We start from the raw sequence: 21,739 nt of genomic DNA on the forward strand, positions 1-21,739 counted from the left end.
GACTAGACCCTATTTGAGTATTACTCAAGTAAAAGATTACATTTTCTGATAGTTTAGAACATTATCATTCAAACAAAAAAAAGCACAGCGTGTTATCGTGTAATATGTGTGTTTTGTGCTTTAATGCACAGTAGAAGAAACTAATCCACAATTTACTGGGTGTTTAAAATTCTAGCAGTGCATCAGATTGTATGAGTTCATGGAATGCATGTTCAGCCACAAAACCATGGCTTCACATGCATACAGTGTTGATCCATGTTCTGCAAACTAACGATGGCCGCAGACAAATAATAGAACAATGCTGCAAAATCGTTCTGTAATGAAATGTATCATAGAAGAGAAATTTCCACCTCTAAAAGTTCACCATTACATGTCATATTAGTTGTAATTACAGCTTTTCTCAGTGCTCCATGTTCCCTGTTCGCACTACAAACACTGATAAATGAATTACCCGCTTACTGTGGTCATGGTCTGATTCAGACAATTTGCTTTTTTCAGAAGCCACTGAGTTCTTTGGTGGCTGGGCCAATGCCGCTCTCACGTTTTGTCCTCTGCTTCGCACTTTGCCCCGGTCCAGTCAGCGCCCGTTGACTTCATGGACGGCTGGATTGGACTCCCACGGAGGAGATGAATGCTGTGGCAGTAATTTAGAAATGAGCCATGGTGCCTCAATCAAATCAGCAAATTCAAAAGCAGCGGGGTTGAGAATCACAGCATTTTGTATAGTATTATCATAACGACACCTATGGTTTCAGAACCAAGAACAGCGTTTGTCAAGGTGATCCCATTTTTTATATTAGGTGGAAGCATTTTCTCTGTTAGTGGTCAAGATCAGGCTCACCTTTGTGCTTTTTTTTATTTTTAACTTTGGATTTATAACATATTGCTGGTATAATTAAGGTAAAATTCTGTATTTTGTGCTGCAGTGTATGTGAATATGTTTACACGTGAATATTTCAGTCAGTCTTTCTAGAACGCAAATGTTAGCAAACTATTACATCCAGCAGACACGAAGCAGGATGAATGTCCTTGTTGCTCTGCTTTGATCCTCACCAGCTCCTGGGGGAAATATTTGTCTCTCATTCTCCAGCTACTTGCTAACTTTGTGCAGATTGCATGCAGTATGTTTATCTGAACGTTTGGTGAAAACAGCAGCCTGCTAATGATAGCAGTGACGCTAAGCTGAGCATGAAGTTGCAGGTTGAAAGTTTATTGCTTTTCTAAATTAAGTCACAGTTTATTTTTGCCACCACTTTTGACTCAGCCACTCCAGAACGTTCACCTTGTCGTATTTAAATCATTCCAGTGGAGCTTTGGTTTTATGTTTTGCGTCATTGTCTTCTTTGAAAAACAATAGTTGAGGTTTTTTTCTTGTCTTTCTCATGCCTCTTCTCTCCATAACACTTTTACTGATGACAGACTGTTGAACATCTGTTATTGTAAGCACAGTTTGTTAAACCTCCACCACGGAAACTCCTTCAGAGGAGTCATAGGTGTCTTACTGGCTGTCCTTACTTTCCTTACTTACTTACTTTGCCACTTTCTTCCACAGTCAATCAGTTTTGGAGGATGACCTGCTCTAGGCAGAATTACACATTTCTTAATGATGGATTTACCTGAACTCCAAGGGATACTCAGTGACTTCTTGGATCCATCCTTACTTACTTACTTACTCCTTTCAACAACATTTTCCCAGAGTAGCCTAGAGTGTTTTTTTTCCCTTCATGGTGAAGTTTTAGCCAGAAGTGCTGATTCATAAGTGACTGAACCTTTCAGATACAAGTGTCTTTTTTACTACATGCACTTCAGATGGATTCACTGCACTCAGATCAACTGTTTCATTAACTGTTTGACTTGTAGCACAAATTAGCAGCACCTGTGTTGGATTAGGTGAGTGGCTTTAGGGGGTGAACACTTAATCACTTTACTTCTATTTGACACACTATTCAGAACTCTGTTTTAACTTTTTTGTTTTTTGGGTTTTTTTTGTAAAATCTTGTCAATCACTAAATGAATAAATATATAAACCACGATTCAGTGTTGTAAAGCAATGACAGGGGAAAACTTCCACTGTGTTTAAAGACTTGTTTAGGCTGGTAGTTCTCTGTGGGTTTGTCATTGCTGTTAAGTCCTTTCATTGATTTTAAAGTATTGATTGGTACAACTTTAACTTCCTGCCATCCTCAATTTCTTCAACACTTGCTCTTCTTTGGTCCAACTCTATCTGTTATAATTTCATGCTGTAAGTATACAATATATTTTACAGTTTTACTTCATACTCATTTCAGTGAGACTTTTACTTGGCATGGGATATTACTGGGAAAGCGCCAAGTAGTTCACCTAAAAGTTCATAAATGACAGCAACGTTTGCCAAATCAAAAGGTTTAAGCACAAAAACAATACATTTAATTTTCATTATATGTTTTGCAGAAAACACAGATATTTTGGGTCATCTTTATCAATTATTATGATCAAAGACTTTCGATAAACTGATTCATCTCAGCATTCTGCAGTGAAGCAGTTTATAAGAACAAACACCTAGAATAAAGTCTTTATAGATGCTTAAAATGATCTTACTTAGGAAGACAAACAGCACAGCACTATTGATTCCACTTATTTAGATGAATTTAGAACATCAGCCATTTATTCACAAATAACTCTGCAGAGCCCCTCAAGAGGAATTAAAAGACTGAAAATGGTGTTTCTGTGTGTTATGATCAACGTATAGTGGAAACCTTCACAAGAGTTTTATTTCCATAAATAAATATCTTAAGAAAATATTAAGCAGGGCTGCACAGTGGATCGGTAGTTAGCACCATTGCCTTGCAGCTAGAAGATCTCAAAGTGTAAGACTATTAGCAGCCGTGAAAGCATGGTGAGCTCCAGCAGCAAGAGTCTGGCAACAATATCGGACTCCCCAAGCAGGACTGAAGACAATGAAGTCCATTCATCACCCAAAACCTCCACCGCTGCCACTGCAGGGCCAGTAGGGGTACAGAGGTACAGATAATTATTTAATTTTTCATACTATTAAGAAACCAGAAACACACTGTATGAATAGTAAAGTAAAATATCTGTAACCCAAAAAGTAGAAATGAATAGTTGAAGGTGATGTCTGCAGTTTTCTATACTATAAAAACAGAAAACTGATATATGATTGTCATTTATTTTTACAGTTACGCACCTTGTAGCATGCATTTTGCTGTGTATCGATTACTAAAGTGTTTATAAACCATGCGTATAATCTCTGTTTTTAATAAGTAGACTTTATGATTCATATTTCATGATCTCCCTTCACACACACACACACACACACACACACACACACACACACACACACACACACACACACACACACACACACACACACACACACACACACTAACCCAGACCTTTGTGTTGTCAGTTCTGTTGCACCCAAAGTTAAGCCAAAGATCATTTCCATCAGTACTACAGGCAGCCTGAGTGTATTAAATTAGACACTGAATTACAAGACGAACACTAACTAGCGGTTGGAATATATGCTTCTGCACACATTAATTGCAAACATTTCTCAAAGCCAATCTTGCATCACCTCGGGGCTTTAATTTCAAACCTCTGCCTGTTAATGCCTGAATTTGATTTGACACAAGAAGCCCTGAAGTTGAAGCTGCGGATTTGGGAGACCAGTTTAGAGGTTGTGTGTCAGCAAAGTGGTTAGCTAAGCTACTTATCGTATTATACAGCGTTATTGTCATGTTTTGCTTGGTTCTGTTTGAGGAGCCTTCATTGCAAGATTTTTTCCTGTCTTCCCTGAAGGAATATAGGGGATAAATAAGGGAAAAAAAACACACATAAAAACAACAGAACAAAAAGAGATAATTCCTTGATTCCTTGGCAACATGGTTAAAGCAAATTGCAAAAAGCTGAAAGAAAAGATTAAGCTTTTCTTCTTTTTAACGGACTGTGAAATAAAAGTAAGAAGAAAAAAAAACAGCTCAACACATGCCAGCACCAGTGTAGTCCTCGTGAAGGTCACATTGCAAGAGTTCTACAAGTTGATTTCTCATTTTAATTGCTGTCTACAAGTAAGTAATTAAACACACTTCAGACTGTGAGTTTTCAACAACCCTGTTAGTGCACATTACTGGCCCAAGTCACACTCCTTTTCTTGTCTTTGTCTGGCACAAACAGGAGTGTGAAAATAGGAAAAATAACAAACGACATTGAAATTTTTCACACTTTTTTTTCTTTTACAAAAGCAATGGGTATCTTCACACAACCTGTTTGTTTTCTTTTGCTGAACAATAGAAAACAGTTTATTTCAAGACAAAGTAAAAACTCAATCTGTGCGATAGAATAACCTCCTTGTTCACTTCCTGCCCGGTCACACACTAGACTAATTAATTCAAGAGTATCAAATATGAGGCCTGCGGGCCAAAAGCGGTCCTCCAGAGGGTCCAATCCGGCCCTCAAAGTGTAAAAATTCCAGAGAAGACATTAACTGCAGATTGTAAATTAGTAAAACTATAAATTTAAAATAATTTCTAGATCATGACAAGTTGTTTTGATCAGAAAGTAAAATACTAGATTGTTCATTGTTCTTTTGTCATTTTGAGTCTTATTTTTGTCATATTTTGTTGTTTTTGGTCTTTTTGTCTGACTTGTTGTTTGGATCATAAAGTAAAATCCTCTATGGTTCAGTTCCAGGTGACTAATTGTTGTGTTTCTTTGTAGACACTCTGATCTGGAAGTTGTAATGTGGAAATGATAAACTGATGCTGAATGTTGTTGAAATTGATTTTTTTCCCAAAGAAATGTCAGGTTGTTCATGATGTTTTGTCAAAAGAAAATTCCTTAAATGTGAATATTTTCAGAACAGGTTTTTTTGCACTTCAACAAAGGAAACCTTATGAGTTGTGGTTATTTATAGGTTATTGTGCTGTGGTTTTATTGGTCCGGCCCAATGGAGATGAAATTGGGCTGAATGTGAACTAAGATGAGCTTGACACCAATGATTTAATTAGATAATACACACAATAGAATTAGAATATACAGTGTATTAGGATTGTTTTAAAGGGACTGGTCTGGTGTGGATGTGGGTGGATTACGAGGTTGTCCCTTGGCCCCACTTAACTATATCCACTTACTGACTGTAGACGGCAGCTTCATTCATTATTTCTGCTTAAATATTTGTTCTAATTTTGTGTGCATACATTGTACAAGCAGTGTCTTTGTATCGGAGCACAGAGGCAGAAATAGTCAGCCTGCTGCGTGGCACTCAAACCCGCCCACAGAGATCAAGTACAGAAGATATGGCAGGTGCTGGAACATGTTGATGTAGTTCGCTGTCAGGAGAGATATCACAGCTACAGTCTGAGGAAACACTCTGGAGGATAGCAGCACAGCTAATGGAAACTGTTTAGGGTTATTTTCAGTCTTGATAAATGGCAACTCTGTATGAAAGAACTCACTGCAAAAAGAAAAAAAACTAGTAGGATGCCCTTATAAGAGCCTGGAGGTTGGATTTACTAAGATTGGGATGTTTTCTGTGTAAATTACTACAAGCCAGGACATTGCATCCCCAAGGCAATTCCCTTTTGTTTTTAAGATCAGTAGAAACACAATTCAAGAATGTCTTTGTAAAGACTGGAGCATTGACTGGCTGCTATTTTGTCCAGCCGCTGACGGCAACATGAATGGTTCAGTTGGAGCAGTTAACGATTAATTACAGCGCCTATAAAAAGTATTTACTCCTTTGGAATTTTTAACATTTTTTTGCTTTTTCCAGCGTTGAATCCTGCTCAGTACAGTTAAGATGTTTGACAAGAATTTGCAAAACAGACTTGTCCATGTCAAAGTCATTCATTTCTACAAAGTAACATCAATTAATTAAAAATATAACATGGAAGGTAAGTGACTGTAGAAGAGTTCGCCCTCTTTAACGTGACTAATTCAATCCAGGTGCAGCCAATTGGTGCTTAAAGTCATAGAATTAGTGAAATGGAGATCATCTGAGTGCCAAGTGAGTTTATTATAAAGACACCAGTATCTGGAAGGTCCAGTCGCTGGTGAATCAGTGCTCCTGGCTGTAGCTACACTATGAAGACAAAAGAACACTCCAAGCAGCTCTGTGAAAAGATTACTCAAAAGCATGCATCAGAGGATGGATTCAAGAACATTTCCTAGAGCCCTGGACTCTCTGGAACACTCCTCCAGAGAGTCATAGGTGTCTTGGTGGCCTCGTTCACTCATTTCTGTCTTGCACAGTTTCAGACTCCAGCAGCTGGGATGGGAGAGAGTGTGTACATCACAAGAGTTGCCTGGATTATTTACCAGCCAAAGCTTTAAGAGAGAGTGGCAAAGAAAAGCAACTTTTGAAAGAAGCTCGTATTAGATATAGACTAGACTTCACCAGAAGTCATCTGGGAGGAGCTTCTTTGGTCTGATCAGCCCAAAACTGAGCATTTTGACCACCAGACTGAAGGCAGACACCAAACACTGCAGATCATCACCAACCCATCATCCCCAATGTGAAGCACGGTGGTGGCACCATCATGATGTGGGGCTCCTTATCTGCAGCATCAATCTGTTTATCAGCAAGATAATGACCTGAAGCAAACAGCCAAAACTACACAGAAGTTTCCTAAACACAACCAGGTGAATTTGCTGAAGAGCCCAGACTTTATTCTAGTTAATTCCAATTTGAGGCTGGACTTGAAAAGGACTCTTAACCCAGAAGAAGAATGAGGTGAAATAACAGTGGTCAAGTGTGCAAGGTGCATCTAATACTTACTGACTTACAGGGGGTGAAACACGTGTAATTACTTATTTTATATTCTATATTTTTAAGCTTCTAGATGAAAAAAATGTGCCAAATAGCCATGAATTATGTTACGAATTTTATGTGATCAAGTCATCTAACTGATCTGTTTTCTATCAGAGACCTGAGAAGACAAGCGTACAATCAGTATACAGGCACAACGCCGCTAAGGCCAGATAGACACTAGAAATAACAGGTACAAAACAGCAAATTATCAAAAGCAATTACAAAAGTCATGAAAAACATTAGATAACAAAGCTCCAAGGAACAGAGAGACTCTAGCTGGAGGGCAGTTTACAGTTGATTTCATTTAAAAGGTGCATAGTACCAAGGAAGGTGGGGATGTAGGGGATATCAAAGGTGAAGTTTACTGTAATTGCTAGATTTATGTGAGAGCAGGGATGTGAGGTAGTTTAGAAGCTTTCTAGATGAATATCATGAGATGAATATTTCTTCTTGTCCATCCAGCCTTGTGGTGCAGAGACCAGTGATTTGTCATTAATGATAAAACATAATGTACTGCGATAAACAAGGTTTAGCTGGTGAAGTAATGACAGTGGCAGTGCAGAAAATAATCAGTAATAAACATTAAATCTGATTGCACAAGCCTGTACATCAACCTTTAATTCATGGCTGCATGTTGGTGCATTTTAAATGACAATCAAACCCAGTATCCTTAAAGGTACAAGAACTTGAACACATAGCAGACTGATCATTTTAGCAAGAAGTTCTAAAAGCCCGTTATATGGTACCAGTTCAGGACCAAACAGCAGACAGACAGAGTTGAAGACAGTCTGGTGAAAGTCGTTGAGCATTTTAGCCGTTAATTGGTATTCTCCAGTTATCGAGGTGTCACACTGCTCAGCCTCCCCGGGAAAATTTACTGTTAGGGTGCTGGAAGGGAAGCTTTGTTTGACTGTCAAACCTTGGATTCAGGAGGAACCATGTGGATTCTGTCCTGGCTGTGGAACGATGGACTAGCTTTTACTCTTCCAGAGCTGCTGATGGGGTCATGGGAGTTTGACCAACCAGTCCATGTGTGTTTTAGTGGATTTGGATCTGGGTAGTAACGGAAAGAACGAGATCACAGATACAAGCTGTCCAAATGAGTTTCCTCCATAGGGCAGCAGGGCTCAGCCTTAGAGGTAGGGGGAGAAGCATTGAGAGGAGCCAGGAGAGGCTGTTCGGACGTCTGATTTGGGGGTTTTTTTGTTTGTTTTTTTTTTTGTCTGCATTTGTTCTCATTGTTTAACTCCACAAAAGAGGTGTCAACATTGTATGAGATTGATGCATATTTTAGTCTTGCAGCCAAATATTTTAATATTTAGTGCATGTGTGTGACCATCACCGGCCCTCCCTGAAACCTAAGCAGATATTCTTTATTATATTTATTAGAATTCCCTATTATGAGCCAGGGAGGGCAGTGCTACACCTCAGTGATGTGTGGGGGAAACAAAGACTGGACAGGATGAACAGGACGAACAGGACGAACAGGGATAGAAAATAACAGGTGGTGCTATTGCAATTAAAGATTGTAAGGTGGTGTGTTATTCCCAACTACTAACTGCCCATCAATAAAAAAAAATGAAAAAAGAAAAGAAAACCAAACCAACACAAAAGAAAAAGAAATTCAATAAATAAATAATTAAACAAACAGTACTGAGCACCATAATTGTGGATGTCTTGATAGTATAGAATAGAATAGGATGGAATAGAATAGGCCAGAAGAGGATACTAGTGCAAGAGAGAATGAGTTTAGGGTAGAGACTCTGGAGAGATTCTCAGCACATTCTGGTGGGTCCCATCATTCGCTGAAATGGGACTCAGCAGTAGCTGGCGAGACCTGATCAAACATGTAAGTGTGAAGAACCCCGAAGCCCAGAACAGCAATCACGGCAAGGCAGGGCCAAGCCAACAGGGCACCCCTCCCCCCGGGCCGTAGGAGCCACAGGGCGGCGCCCCCAGAGAGCCACCGGGGCCCCCAGAGAGCCACCGGGGCCACCGTGAACGACGCGAACCCGGAGAACAAGAGGGAGCAGCTACCGACACCCCCAGCGCGCCAAGACCGACCCAGGCGGCCCGGGGCACGAAGACCCACCCGACCTACCCGGATGTCTGATTTGGACGCCAACTGAGAGACTTCCTTTGGAGGTTTCCAGAGGAGGGATTATATACCTTCTCTGACCTGGAAACACGTTAGGATCCTCCAGGAAGACCTGGAAAGTGCTGGAATGACCTGCTTCATCTCCTGCCTCCACTACCTGACCTCAGATAAGTGGATGGATGGATTTTAGCCACTGAAGAAATGGAAATGTAAGTTAGTTAGAAACACAACTTGATATTTAAATCATATCTTCCTTACCCCAACCCTTGAACCACATCAACTTAATGAGGGCATTGTGTGTCAGTGTGAAAGATAATGCTAATTAATTATAATTGAATTGAAAACCATGCAAGCCCACACAGGTGTTTCCAGTTGTTGTGGCTACTTACACCTCAGCTCCTGTTGGATCTGCCAGAACTATGCTAGAATTAGGGGAGGTCATCGGACTGCATGAACCTGTAAGAACTAATGTGGAAATCTCCAACCCTGACAGGTGCAATACAGCCACCAGGGTCACAGAGATGTTAATCAGGCTCAGTGTTTATACTCCTACATGCTCCTCAGAGGAGGCCTAATCAGCCATGGTAATTGAAAACAGCCTTTAAACTGGATTGTAATATTCAAAGTAAATAACCTGAATTCTCTGCATCGGTGACTGCTGAGTAAAACCTATATCACACGCTGACACACTCTGGCACAAAATATTCAAATTGACTTTCAGACACAGATTAGATGGGAAAAACGAAGAATAAACCAGGCCTGTGTGAGTGCATAGAATTTATTTCACTCAGTAGAGTGAATAACAAATCCAAACCAGAGGGCGCTTTGATTGCCAGGCTGTGATTATTAGCATACAGAACAGACTATTAAGGCTGGTTAACAGGTGATATGACGGACACATTTTTGGGGGGTTTTTTTGTACTCTGCAGCTAATCATGGCACCACGCCGGCTGTGACGGGATCAAAAATACTGTATACCTCAGTCATAGGGGCTGCACTGTGAATGCAGCGGTAATAGACAGATTTTCAAATTACAGCGGTTTTTCTTGAATATTAAAAGCTATTAGACGTGTTAACACTTCCACGTTTCTGGCAGGTTAATGCAGATACCCTGCAAGTGAATTAAATATTTCCTCATTCATTCCTGCCCAGCTCTGGTGACAGATAAGCTCTGGTGTCAGCTCAAACAGCGCTTTAAGTCTGCATAATTGTGTGAGTAATTTTATTGCCTGTTCTAATCACACAGGAGAGTGTGTGTGTGGTTCGGTTTCTTCTGTTGTGGGGACATAAATGTGTTTACAGTCACACTGTGGAGACTGACCTCCCCTTTCAGCACAAAAAAGCAATCCCTCATAATGTGAAGCATTAAATTTTAGTGCAAAGACTATTATCATTAGGTCTACAGAAAACAAATGTAAGTTAATGTAGTGCAGGGGTGTCCAACATGAGGCCCATGGGCCAAAAGCGGTCCTCCAGAGGGTCCAATCCGGTCCTCAAAGTGTCAAAATTCCAGAGAAGACATTAACTGCAGATTGTAAATTAGTAAAACTAGAAATTTAAAATCATTTCTAGACCATGACAAGTTGTTTGGATCATAAAGTAAAATACTAGATTGTTCTTTGTTCTTCTTTCGTTTTGTCACTCATTTTTGTAATATTTTGTCTCGTTTTTGTTGTTTTTTGTCTTTTTTTGTCTGACTTTTGTCATTTCATGTTTCACTTTATTCATTGTTTTGTGTATCATTTTTGTCATTTTGTGTTTTTTTTCTCATGTATGTTGTTTGTCTGTTTTTTTGTCATTTTGTTTCTTGTTTTGTCATTTTTGGTCTCGTTTGTCTCATTTGTGTAATTTTTTTATCTTGTTTTTGTCATTTGTCCATTTTTTATCACTTTGTAACTTTTTGTCTAATCTTTTGTCTCTTTTTTGTTTTGTTTCGTGTGGTTTGTTGCATTTTTTGTCATTCTGTTTCTCACTTTTGTTGTTTTGTGTCTCAGTTTTGTAATATTTTGTCTTGTTTTTTTGGTTTTGTCTTTTTTTGTCGCTTTGGTCATACAGTAAAATCCTCTATGGTTCAGGTCCAGATGACTAAATGTTGTGTTCCTTTTTTAGACACTCTGTGATCTGGAAGTTGTAATGTGGAAATGATAAACTGAGGCTTAATGTTGTTGAAATTTAATTTAGTTTTCTTAAGAAATTTCAGGTTGTTCATAATATTTTGTAAAATGATAATTCCTTAAATGTGAACTTTTTGCACTGAAACAAAAGAAACATTAGGAGTTGTGGTTATTTATAGGTTATTATGCTGTGGTTTTACTGGTTCGGTCCACTGGAGATCAAACTGGGCTGAATGTGGAACCTGGGCTAAGATGAGTTTGGCATTCCTGCTGCAAAGTCTTCTGAGGTGAAGGAAACATGAGTGTGCACATGGGGGTGTGGATGTGTTCTCCCAGTGCAAATGTTTGTGAGTCTAGTGATTTCATGTTGTATCACAGACGTTTATTGATCTTGCCAGTGGAAGACAGATTGCTGTCTAACAGCGCAGGGAGAAAACTAAGCAGTGGATCACTTCTGTCTTTTCACTCATTCTGAACCTCCACACTTCGTACATTACAAACACCTCCATCATGTTGAAAACCCAAACTCTGGTGCTGGATTTCTTCATGGAGACATGAGATAGAAGCAGAGTCATGTGAGAAAGAAGGAATTTCGGATAATCTACAGTATCTGCGCCCACATTAGGCTTCAGTGGTTGATAACTGATCTGTAGAAGTGATGCAGGAGCCAGTTACTCAGTAATGGGGCTAATTAATCCGCCACGTCTGAAGCCTTCCAGTGATTTGATACAAACATTGATCTGACTTCTTGTAATTTGGAGAGTGTGACTGAAGTGTGTCTGGCATGTGTTTAGTCCTGGAAGAAACACTGAAGGAATACAAACAGATGACGTTGTTTTACATATTTAAGCAGACGTATAATAGAGAAGGAGAGTGAGGCGTGATCATCCTGCCAAACTGAGGGAATATGTGGAAACCTGGCCTTGAATCTGGTCTATTTTCTGTGTGTGGACAGCTGAACTTCACCTTCATACACTGTAGAAAGTGGATCTGAGCAAAGTACTGTTTCAGATAAATCTCACGTGTCTTTCTGCTTTGGAAAAAGGCAGGTTAGTTTTGCAGTTCTGTCCAATTGAAATTACATTTTGTCTCTTAAAACTGGTATTTACATTTTGACAAAAGGGGAAAATGAGGTTTACTGCTCTGGTATTATGCATCTGATTTCCATATTTCTTCAGATTTTTCATGTTGCAGCTCAGCTGTCATTTTCTTCCAGCATCATTCCAAAATATGTAAAAAGGAAAGGTGGTCAAGGCTTATGAGAAAACCATGTTTTACCTCATCAATTTTACATTTTATGGTGGGCTGTACAGTGATGTGGTGGTTAGCTCTGTCGCCTTGCAGCTGGAAGATCCCCTCTTCCCAGGATCTTTCTGCATGGAGTTTGCATGTTCTCCCTGTGCATGCAACAGAAATGTGGTTACACTAGTGTGTTAATTTGCCCCCAGCATTGATTGTGACCATCACAGTATCATAGTTTTGTACAGCAGCTGCATCTTTCTCTTCAATTTACACCCTCACTCTGATTTTCCATTATATATCACTATAACTAGGGGAGGAGCAATAATTAATGAAATTCCCACCCACCTCATGAGGAAGGTTTGGCTCTGCTAACCGGAGAAACATTTGCAAGAATGTTTTTTAAAAAGCAATATAGGAGTACCCATTTATAAGTAGGCCCAAGCAGAAAAGGAGCAACTAGAGAAAGAAACGAGAAAAATAAGACAGAGTGTCTTCAGTGGTCTTAAAGACGCCTGCAGGGCGGCTCAGTGACGAGCAGTGCAGTTAGGAGATACAGGACGTCAGCTGGCTAAGTAATTCAGCTGAGAGCTAATGAGAATGAATGTTTGCCTTTGCAGCCTCTCTCTCACTCATTCTTCCTGCTGGAATCCACCGATAGCCTTCACAGTATTTGTCTTCTCACACTGACACCTTTTAACACAATACAGCGAAGCGAATAGAATAATGGAGCGACCAAAAAACATCCGTCACCACAAACAAACATTAGAAAGCACACTTCTCACCCGAAATGCCCTTTTCAGAGCAGAATGTTTCTGCAGAGAGAAGAAGAAGAAGGAAGGAGGTGGAAAAAGAGAACAGGTAAGATAGTGGAAGCGATTAGGTTGGCACTTTGGTTGGGTTTAAGTGTTCTGTGTATTCGGTGGAGGAGGACACTGCTGATAAGAGAGGCAACAGTTAGAGAAGTGCTTTATGAGGAGATAGAGACTGTAAATATAGTGACACCCACAGCTTCCTCTTGTCGCTCGTGCAACAAAGTGAGGAGACTGACCCAGAGGTTGTGCTCCAGCTTGACTGGAAATAGATACTCTGAATGCATCTAAATAAACCATTTATAAAGACTCACCTAGCAACCTGTTCTAATGAAAGGAGAGATGGATTTCCCACGACCCGGCAAGTCTTCTGTTTTGTCCTGTAATTTTTTTCTCTTTGAGACTCTCAACTACACCTTTGAATAAGCACTTAGAGAACAGAATGGAAACACTGCAGGGAGTTGATGGAGAATAAAACCTTCTTCTTTGCTTTGGTGGATTAATAGGAGCTTTTTAGAGCAGATATTTTGACTTGACTGGAGTCTATCCCAGCTGACTCAGGTGAAGGCAGGGGACACCCTAGACAGGTCACCAGTCTGTCACAGGGCTACATACAGAGACAAACAATCACTCTCACATTCACACCTACGGGCAATTTAGAATGATCAATTAACCTCAGCATATTTTTGGACTGTGGGAGGAAGCCGGAGTACCCGGAGAAAACCCACGCATGCACAGGGAGAACATGCAAACTCCATGCAGAAAGATCCCGGGAAAGCCGGGACGTGAACCAGGGATCTTCTAGCTGCAAGGTGAAAGTGCTAACCACTACGCCACTGTGCAGCCCCCGTGTATTATGTATGAAAAATGAATTTCTTTGAGCTCATTTCATTTGTTAAAGTTAATTTTGTAAGAAATGATAACCTGCTTGTTGTGTATTCTAAGGGTAGTCTGTAACCAAGGCGTTGGAAAGGAAAAGAAAAGCATCAAGTCAAACATCTAAACTTTTACGCTCGTGTTCAACTTTAATTGAATCATGTTGTCAGCTGGTGATGCCTCAGGGACAGAATACAAGGTTTTCCTGACAACATTAAAGTCTTTGCAGTTATTGATTAAACCTCTAAAACTCACCTCTGTCTATCAATGTGAGATTTTTTTCCAGGAAAACAATCCCTTTCTGCCTTTAAATGGCTCAGATCTGCCTCTATATTGTTGCTTCCCTTCCTATTCGCTGCAACTGGAGCACACCAGCTCACCTATGACTGCTCAAACACTTTAACCCTACACTACACCACCCACTTATTATTAGTTTAAACCAGAGGAGTAAAGATATGGAAGTCCTGCCTCACAAATTGATGTGATTGGCTACTCAGGTTTGTGACATATGAAACCCCCAAAGCCTGACTTTGTGTTTTTGGAACTGTCATTGGAACACTGCAGTCTCCAGGTGGAAATGGCACTGACTGCTTATTTTACTCATGATATGACTTTGAGGAAATAAAAAACACCACATGGACATGTTAAAAATGTTTTTAAAAACATGATTTTTGGTGGTTAGCTCTGTCACCTTGCAGCTAGACGATCCCAGTTTGTATCCCGGCCTTCCTGGGATCTTTCTGCATGGAGTCTCCATGTTCTCCTGTACATGTGTGGGTTCTCCAGGTTCTCCAGCTTCCTTGTGCCTTTAAATTTACTGATTTATTCCACAAGCAGGAGCCCCATCATGTTCCATTTTTTCTTTCACACAGTGCTATTTTGTCTGAATACTGACGGAGTTTATAAGGATGTACTAATAGCAGGAGACTGGATATTACTAGTATTTCATCACACCAGAAAGCTGCACAGATTTGTGATTCTTAAAAAAGCTGACTCTAAATGCACTGACAGGTGATGCTTGGATCGCTGCTTAAAGGACACAATGCATTAGCAGCACACATATTTACAATAAAGTTGATTTAGCTTCAAGTTTCTGCTAATCTAAATGCTGCCATGATTGAGTTCTTGGCTTCTGTCATTTGTTTCCTATAGTTTAATGGTTGTTACAGAGCTGGAAATCTCTTAATGCCTCAAAGATGTATGAGGGCAGATTGTAATCTTTCTTCCATGAGCCTCAGACTAAAAAAATTACTCTGCTCCGGTGATGGAGCATAATTGGAGACATTGCCCCACAGACCTTCGATGAAACCAAATTAAAGTTGAGGTAAAACAACACTGGCCAGCCAGTGGGCCTCTGGTATGAAAATTAATACAGTAGCTTCCCTCTCGAGGATGAAATATCTCATTTAGCAGCCCTTGTCAAGACAGGAGCCAATCAATAGCTACCATGGTGTATCAGCGCTGTGACGCCGAGGCTGAGGAGAGCAATATGTAATATATGGATTAACATCTCACTGTCCCACCGGACCTGCAAGACCCGGCATTTATCTGTGTGTCTGAAGGGCCAGAGACACGTTCCAGCCAGCTCCTGCTGCCCTATTACCACTTTTATTAAAATCAGCTCTGGGATATACGGCAGCGACGCCGGAGGAACCCTCAGCCATCTATCTATCTGTACAATCCTGTGTCTCTCCCTTCCTGCGCCTCTGTCCAGGCTGGTGGCATCAGCCGGTGATGGATGATGCTGCCCAGCAGGGATTCGGCAGGCGGTATTATCACGGAGCAGGTATTAGCATGGACCCTCACAGTCCCTTCCCGGCCCATCGATTTGGGCTCCTGCCTGACCCTAACCGCCTAAAGGGGCCTTCAGACTGGAGGAACAGAGCCATGCTACAAGCCCTGGGGATAAACTTTGCCTGGGCCCTGGTCCTTTATCATCCTTATTCATCCCTTGCTGCCATCCACCTCCTCCCTCCCTGCTGCTCTGTCTTAGCTCAGAGTCTCACTGCTCCTCTCCGCTTCCAGTTTAACTGCATTTTATTAATTCCATCAGGAAAAAAAAAAAAAAAAAACAACCCTCAAAAATAGTAACCCTGAAAAGACTCTGCATGCTGTTACCCCACAACCAGGGGGAAACAATTAATTTATCCCTGAAAGACATTTTAATGGAAAGCAGGAACTCATGTTAATTATGGAGAGCAGAAAAAACTGACTGCTTCTTTTTTTATAATGTCTTGCAGAAGCAATAAAGATGTGACTGTATGTGTTTTTTGCTTTGCACACGCAGAAACACCACTGAAGCATTATTTGCAGCGCTGCCGTATCGATGCTGCTCTGGTTTCTGAGGTGATTAGAGAGTTAGGAATCCCCAGCATTATGTGTGAACCGTGTGGCTCCATCCACTGTTGACCAGCACCACCCTGTAATCCACTAATTGTTTAGGATGGGAGAGAAAACAAGCTGAGCTGCATGTGAAAAGACATGAAGCGTAGAAACAGTTCAATCAGGAAGACAATGCTTCATGTTCTCCCTGTTTTAGATGCTTCTTTCTCACCCTGTTCATTAAATAATCTGACTGAGGGCATTTTGCTTAAACTACTACAACCAATGCGACCAGAGATGTCTGTTAGCTAATAGCTGGCTAATCTCATTTTCTTTTCCATTTCAGCTGCAATATGTGCATAAATATTAAACACATTTCTCAGGAATCACAATAACATCCAGAAGCAAAATGACATAAAAACAGAAATCCATGTGTGGGAACTTGTAATGCAGAGCAGTGATTTATGTTTGCATTCTGCAGGTTTGACCTCCAGTCCCAGCAGACCTTTAAAGGCCTCTCAGACTTAACTGTGATTAAGGGCTTCAGGTATTAAATAAATACAGGAAACATCAGAACAGATTTTTCCAGGAATACCACGAATGAAATTCTTAATGTCCATACAGTCTTAAAAATAACTAAGGTTGCTACTTTGTGTTGGATTATGATTTATGATTGGGAGCATGAACTGAATATGAGGCAAGCTGAGGACTGTAGGAGGAAGTCAGCGCAACAACTCTGCAGCTCACCCACGTTTGAAATTTGGACTACACTGTAAGAAAATATTATTTTTGAATAATTCATAGCTGTCTTGCAGACTTTCCTGTTTTGTTAAATTATAGATAGAAAAATAATATTAATTTACATGCTAATCGTAAAAACACAGGCCAAAATTAAAATTAATGTCCACATTAATAAAAAGTGCAGAATAAAAAATAAAATCTGTATTTTCACAAGTGGTCATTTGTTCTAATTTGTTTTACACTGCCTGTCAAATACACTTATTTTACTTTTGTATTTATTATTAAATATATATAATCAGCAAACATATTTTTATTTTGTCATTATTTGTAAGAAACATGATTTATATTAAATATTTTTAAATTACTTAAACTGTCATTCTACACATTTTGCAGATAATATTGCAGGTAATATGTAGTTAGTTGCTGCTACTTACACTGTTACAGATAGTTTTTTAACATTACATTCCACTGGGTTTTTTTAAGCTATTCTTTCTGCCTTGCTGTTGTTTTTTTTTTTACAGGACTGTTTTTACAGTGTAGCTACAGCTAATAATGTACATAACATCACTTGCAGTCCAACCCAGGGACAGCTTCATGTGGAGCTTCATATCGACTCCATTAGAATGTATAGCAGAAGGATGGAATGACCAAACCCTCGTCTTTCGTATTATCATCAGGCTTCTCTCTGTCAGCTGATGGTGATTGAGTTGTGAAGTTTAAAATGAAAATTTTAAAATGAAAATTTTAAAATGGCTTGAGGACTTATGTATTGATCGTGTATTATGGCAGTGTGTAAATGAATGGACATGAAACTCCAGGCTTCATGTATTTTGCTCAGCTAGTTAATTTCTGAAAGTGTGTGTCGGCAGGATGGAGAAACTAAAGTGTATCCCAGGAGAACAGAGGCTGCATCCCATGTGGCACCATTATTCCTACTATGAAAGTGGTCATATTATGCATAATCCAGTTTTTGAACATGATTATGTATTCCCAGTGTGTCTAGAGAACCACAAAATATGAGACATGAGAATCCCCCCATTTCCTTTCTTTCAGTGTATCTGAACAGCTATTCTGGTTTGCAGCCTTCTGTGTTGTCACAACAGAATTAACTCTGGCTCTTCCTCTGTTTTCTGGACTCCTCGATGCCACTAAGATGCAGAGCAAGGTGTGTCTGTGGCTCTTTACCTGAAAGGGGGTGTGGACAGCAGCTGGATTTAAAGTTACAGACACTAAAACAGCTCATCTGGAACAGGGCTAGAATCAGTATTATGGCGTCATGAAGGATCTGTGCAGTATTTTGAGCTGAAACTTGAAATGCAGAGTCTTGAGATGTGTGAAACTTATGTTAACTTGTTAAAAACTGGTGTAATGTGGAGCCTTTAATTTTAGTTTACTTATACTTTTCATTTGCTCTTTGGTTGAGTTTAGGCCCCAAAACTGAAAATAACACACTTGAAGCTTATTTCCTCTTTGTATCTGGCAGACAACGAGGAGTCCCATCCAATCCAATACAGGAGGTCTTCGGTTTACAACATCCTCAGTTTACAACGTTTCATTGTTACGTCTGAACTGGTTACGTGGAACTAGTTGGTGAGCGGAGCGGATGAATACGTTGTCACGCGGTGCTATAAGACGGCTTTGTTTACATTTGCCGCCACATTGGATTGTGCTACATTCACTAACTTCATCATGGCTCCAAGCTTAAGTCAGACTTACAGTTTACATTTTCGCCGGTATTTTCCTACCGAGTTGTGTTTCAGTGTGAGCTAATGACTGTTTGTTGTTACTGTAGTTAGATAGATAGATAGATAGATAGATAGATAGATAGATAGATAGATAGATAGATAGATAGATAGATAGATAGATAGATAGATAGATAGATAGATAGATAGATAGATAGATAGATAGATAGATTAAACCTTTATTGATCCCACAGCGGGGAAATTTACAATGTAACAGCAGCAAATAGAGCAGTTAGAATAAAAAGGAGAGCAGCACACAATGCACACAGTGCATAGATATAAATATTTTCTTCTTCTAGAAGAAAAAATACAATATTTACAGCAAAATTCTTATGAAATTGCACAGCATCATTATTTACATTTTTATTGCAGAGTTTGTAGGTGGGTGAACTGAGCTAGTGGGAGCAGGCTTTATTGTAAAGTTGTACAAATATGTAAACTGATCGATATCATGATGCACATAACGGCTTGGTTTACATTTTCACCAGAGTTCCAACTTACGGTAACAATCGACTTACATCACACCGTAGGAACGGAACTCCGATGCAAGTCGAGGACCTCCTGTATAAAACCGATTGGCTGAAGAGAAGCACCAATGAAGGAATACAATGAATGGCATATTTGTGAAATGTCACAAACATAACTGGGCAGAAAATATGTTTGCAGTTCCCTTTGTATGGGAAAGTAACTTTCTGGAGACATTCTCCATCTTGATAATGATCAAACGAAGAAAAGTAAGAAGGAGAGCTTCCCAAAGCAGGACAGTTAAAGCTTGATAATGTCGGTGGTTGGTCAAGAGGTCAGTAAAAAGTGCTCTTTTTTTGCTTCTTTTAAATTCCTCCTGCAGATTCAGCTTCATAGAAATGAACTCCTACAAGAGAGTAGAATGGAACTTAGCATTTTAAAAACACTTTGGGGAAACATGGCCCAGCTTTCTTGTATATTTCTCAGAATTTCTAAGGTTACAACCACATGCCCTTGTTACTGCAGTAGCATCAAGGAAAGTGACAGAGATTGCTCACTAGTGCAGCACAGAGGACATGTGCTTGTCCATCAGGCTTCCCAGTAGACTCCACTGCACACCACTCAGCCAGAGGTCATGGAGTCTGTTCAGAGGTTGAAAATTATGTACTGTTGTGCTACATGTTTGCATGTTTTTCCATACCGCTCTGAGATATTATGTTCATAACTGCTGTAAAATGTGTAATAATTACCATTATTGTCAGACCAAAAAAGCCTCAGTGTGCTGCACTTTGTGTTTGTGTGGATGGTGTGTAGGTGTTTGGGCTTAAATGGCTCAGCGCAGCAGGTGAAATCTAAAACACTTTCTTGAGGTCTCTGTGGGCTTTCTCCTCAGCTGATGTGATTTAAAGTCAGCACTCGTCATCTCATCTGATCACTTTGTTCTGCTGCTAATGATAGACGCCGCGCAGGGATGAGACTCACATAAACAAAGGTTTCTGGCTTTTAGGCAGTAATGAGAGGGACGACAACACCCAATCGCAACAAGCTGCAGTCTCACATTTTAAAAGGAACAACCTGTTTTCATCCGTCTGCTTTACAGGGGGACATGTAGCTTACACACACACACACACACACACACACACACACACACACACACACACACAGTGATGCCTTTCAGTAGAACTTGCAGCCTTAAGTGTTAACCCTTACCTCGCCTGGAAGCACTGATACTAAATATAGTTTGTTTTAATCACACTTTAATTTGCAGCGCTGCTCATTGTTCCAAGTCAAACCACAAAAAGGAGACGCGGTGAGAAAACCACTGATTAATTCATTTAGATCTAACTCGTAAATAAAGCGAGAACAATGCGGATATCGAGCAGCAAATTTGATACATGGAGAAATGAGCAAAGATAACACTTCAAACCGACCAACCGGCTCCAATTGGATTTTTTTTCTTTGTCTAATCGTTTTGAATAGGAGAAATGAAGGTAATTATGAGAAGACAATGCCCTTTCTTCTAGAAACACACTTCTCAATTCAAACTTTCTTTTTTATCGCGTTGAAAATTCCAAACGAAACCACCATGTACAGTAATTGGAGGAGCAAAGCACCACATTTGGTTTGTTGTGCTTAAATCACTGGATGATAATTACACAAATCCTAAACCCCTCGGCAAACACAGACAAAATCACATAATTACATAAATACACACAGTTGTGGTTGCATATGGGGATACAATCCATGTGGATAGTAAAGAGCAACGCTGTTTTATCAATTAGTGTGGGATCAAACACTTCTTGGGTTGTTTGTGGTTTGGCTCATTTCCAGCACAGTGTGACTGACATACAGTAAAGCCACATTTCTGCCTTGATTTTAATGATACCGTTGTACAAAAGGCATATTTCTGAATTTAAGTTGACTTTTAAAACAACATTGGGAGCATCGTGTCTAACAATTTTCTAATTTTCTCCAAGTTAGTTAATGCACAGGCTCTCCAAGCGGTGATGTCAGATTCGTTTGTTTATTGGATGTGAATCTAATTTCTGACAATCCAGATGCAGGAGTAGAAAACGAGGTATTGAATATATAATTTGATGCTGATTTTCTACAGAGAAATTTATGTGATACTCACTGTAACTTTTACTGCACAATATTTTGGTGATATTACCCTGGGATGTACTGAGTTTATTTATCAATACTCATAAAGAATAACCAATACTTTCTTCCCATGTTGTTTTGGTTCAACTTTTTAGATGCGGATCTCAGAAGTCCAACAACTTTTACCTAATTTATGGACTTGAATCTTTTGTTGAGCCATGACATTTAGCCTACAAACAACTCGGGCTTATGGGAAATGGTATTTATTAAAAGGAAACTGCACATACTGAATAAACAGCAATATTACACATATGAAGCAAGAGCAGGACAGAGCTGCTAATGTTATGTGGAAGTCTCTTTTTTGACATCAGCTGTAACCTCACAACTAATGGTCAACTAATGAGATCCCTCTGATTTGGCTG

At 39.8% G+C, this 21,739-nt stretch overlaps 1 protein-coding gene across 2 annotated transcripts in view; it reads left to right on the plus strand.

Moving 5' to 3' along the window:
• The window catches only part of cdh13 (cadherin 13, H-cadherin (heart)), a 446,773-nt gene that overhangs the window by 402,907 nt on the left and 22,127 nt on the right, over nucleotides 1-21,739 (plus strand). Inside the window, exon 10 of one of the 2 annotated variants that reach the window (XM_055009252.1) lies at nucleotides 499-2,031. The exons of the other annotated variant lie outside the window; for it this stretch is intronic. Within the exon in view, the coding sequence (XP_054865227.1) occupies nucleotides 499-500 (2 nt within the window). The 3' untranslated portion in view covers nucleotides 501-2,031. Of the gene's footprint in view, nucleotides 1-498; nucleotides 2,032-21,739 lie in introns of those variants that run through there. 2 annotated transcript variants of the gene reach the window in all.

Source organism: Amphiprion ocellaris, chromosome 3 (assembly GCF_022539595.1).
Source record: "Amphiprion ocellaris isolate individual 3 ecotype Okinawa chromosome 3, ASM2253959v1, whole genome shotgun sequence".
NCBI lineage: Eukaryota > Metazoa > Chordata > Actinopteri > Pomacentridae > Amphiprion > Amphiprion ocellaris.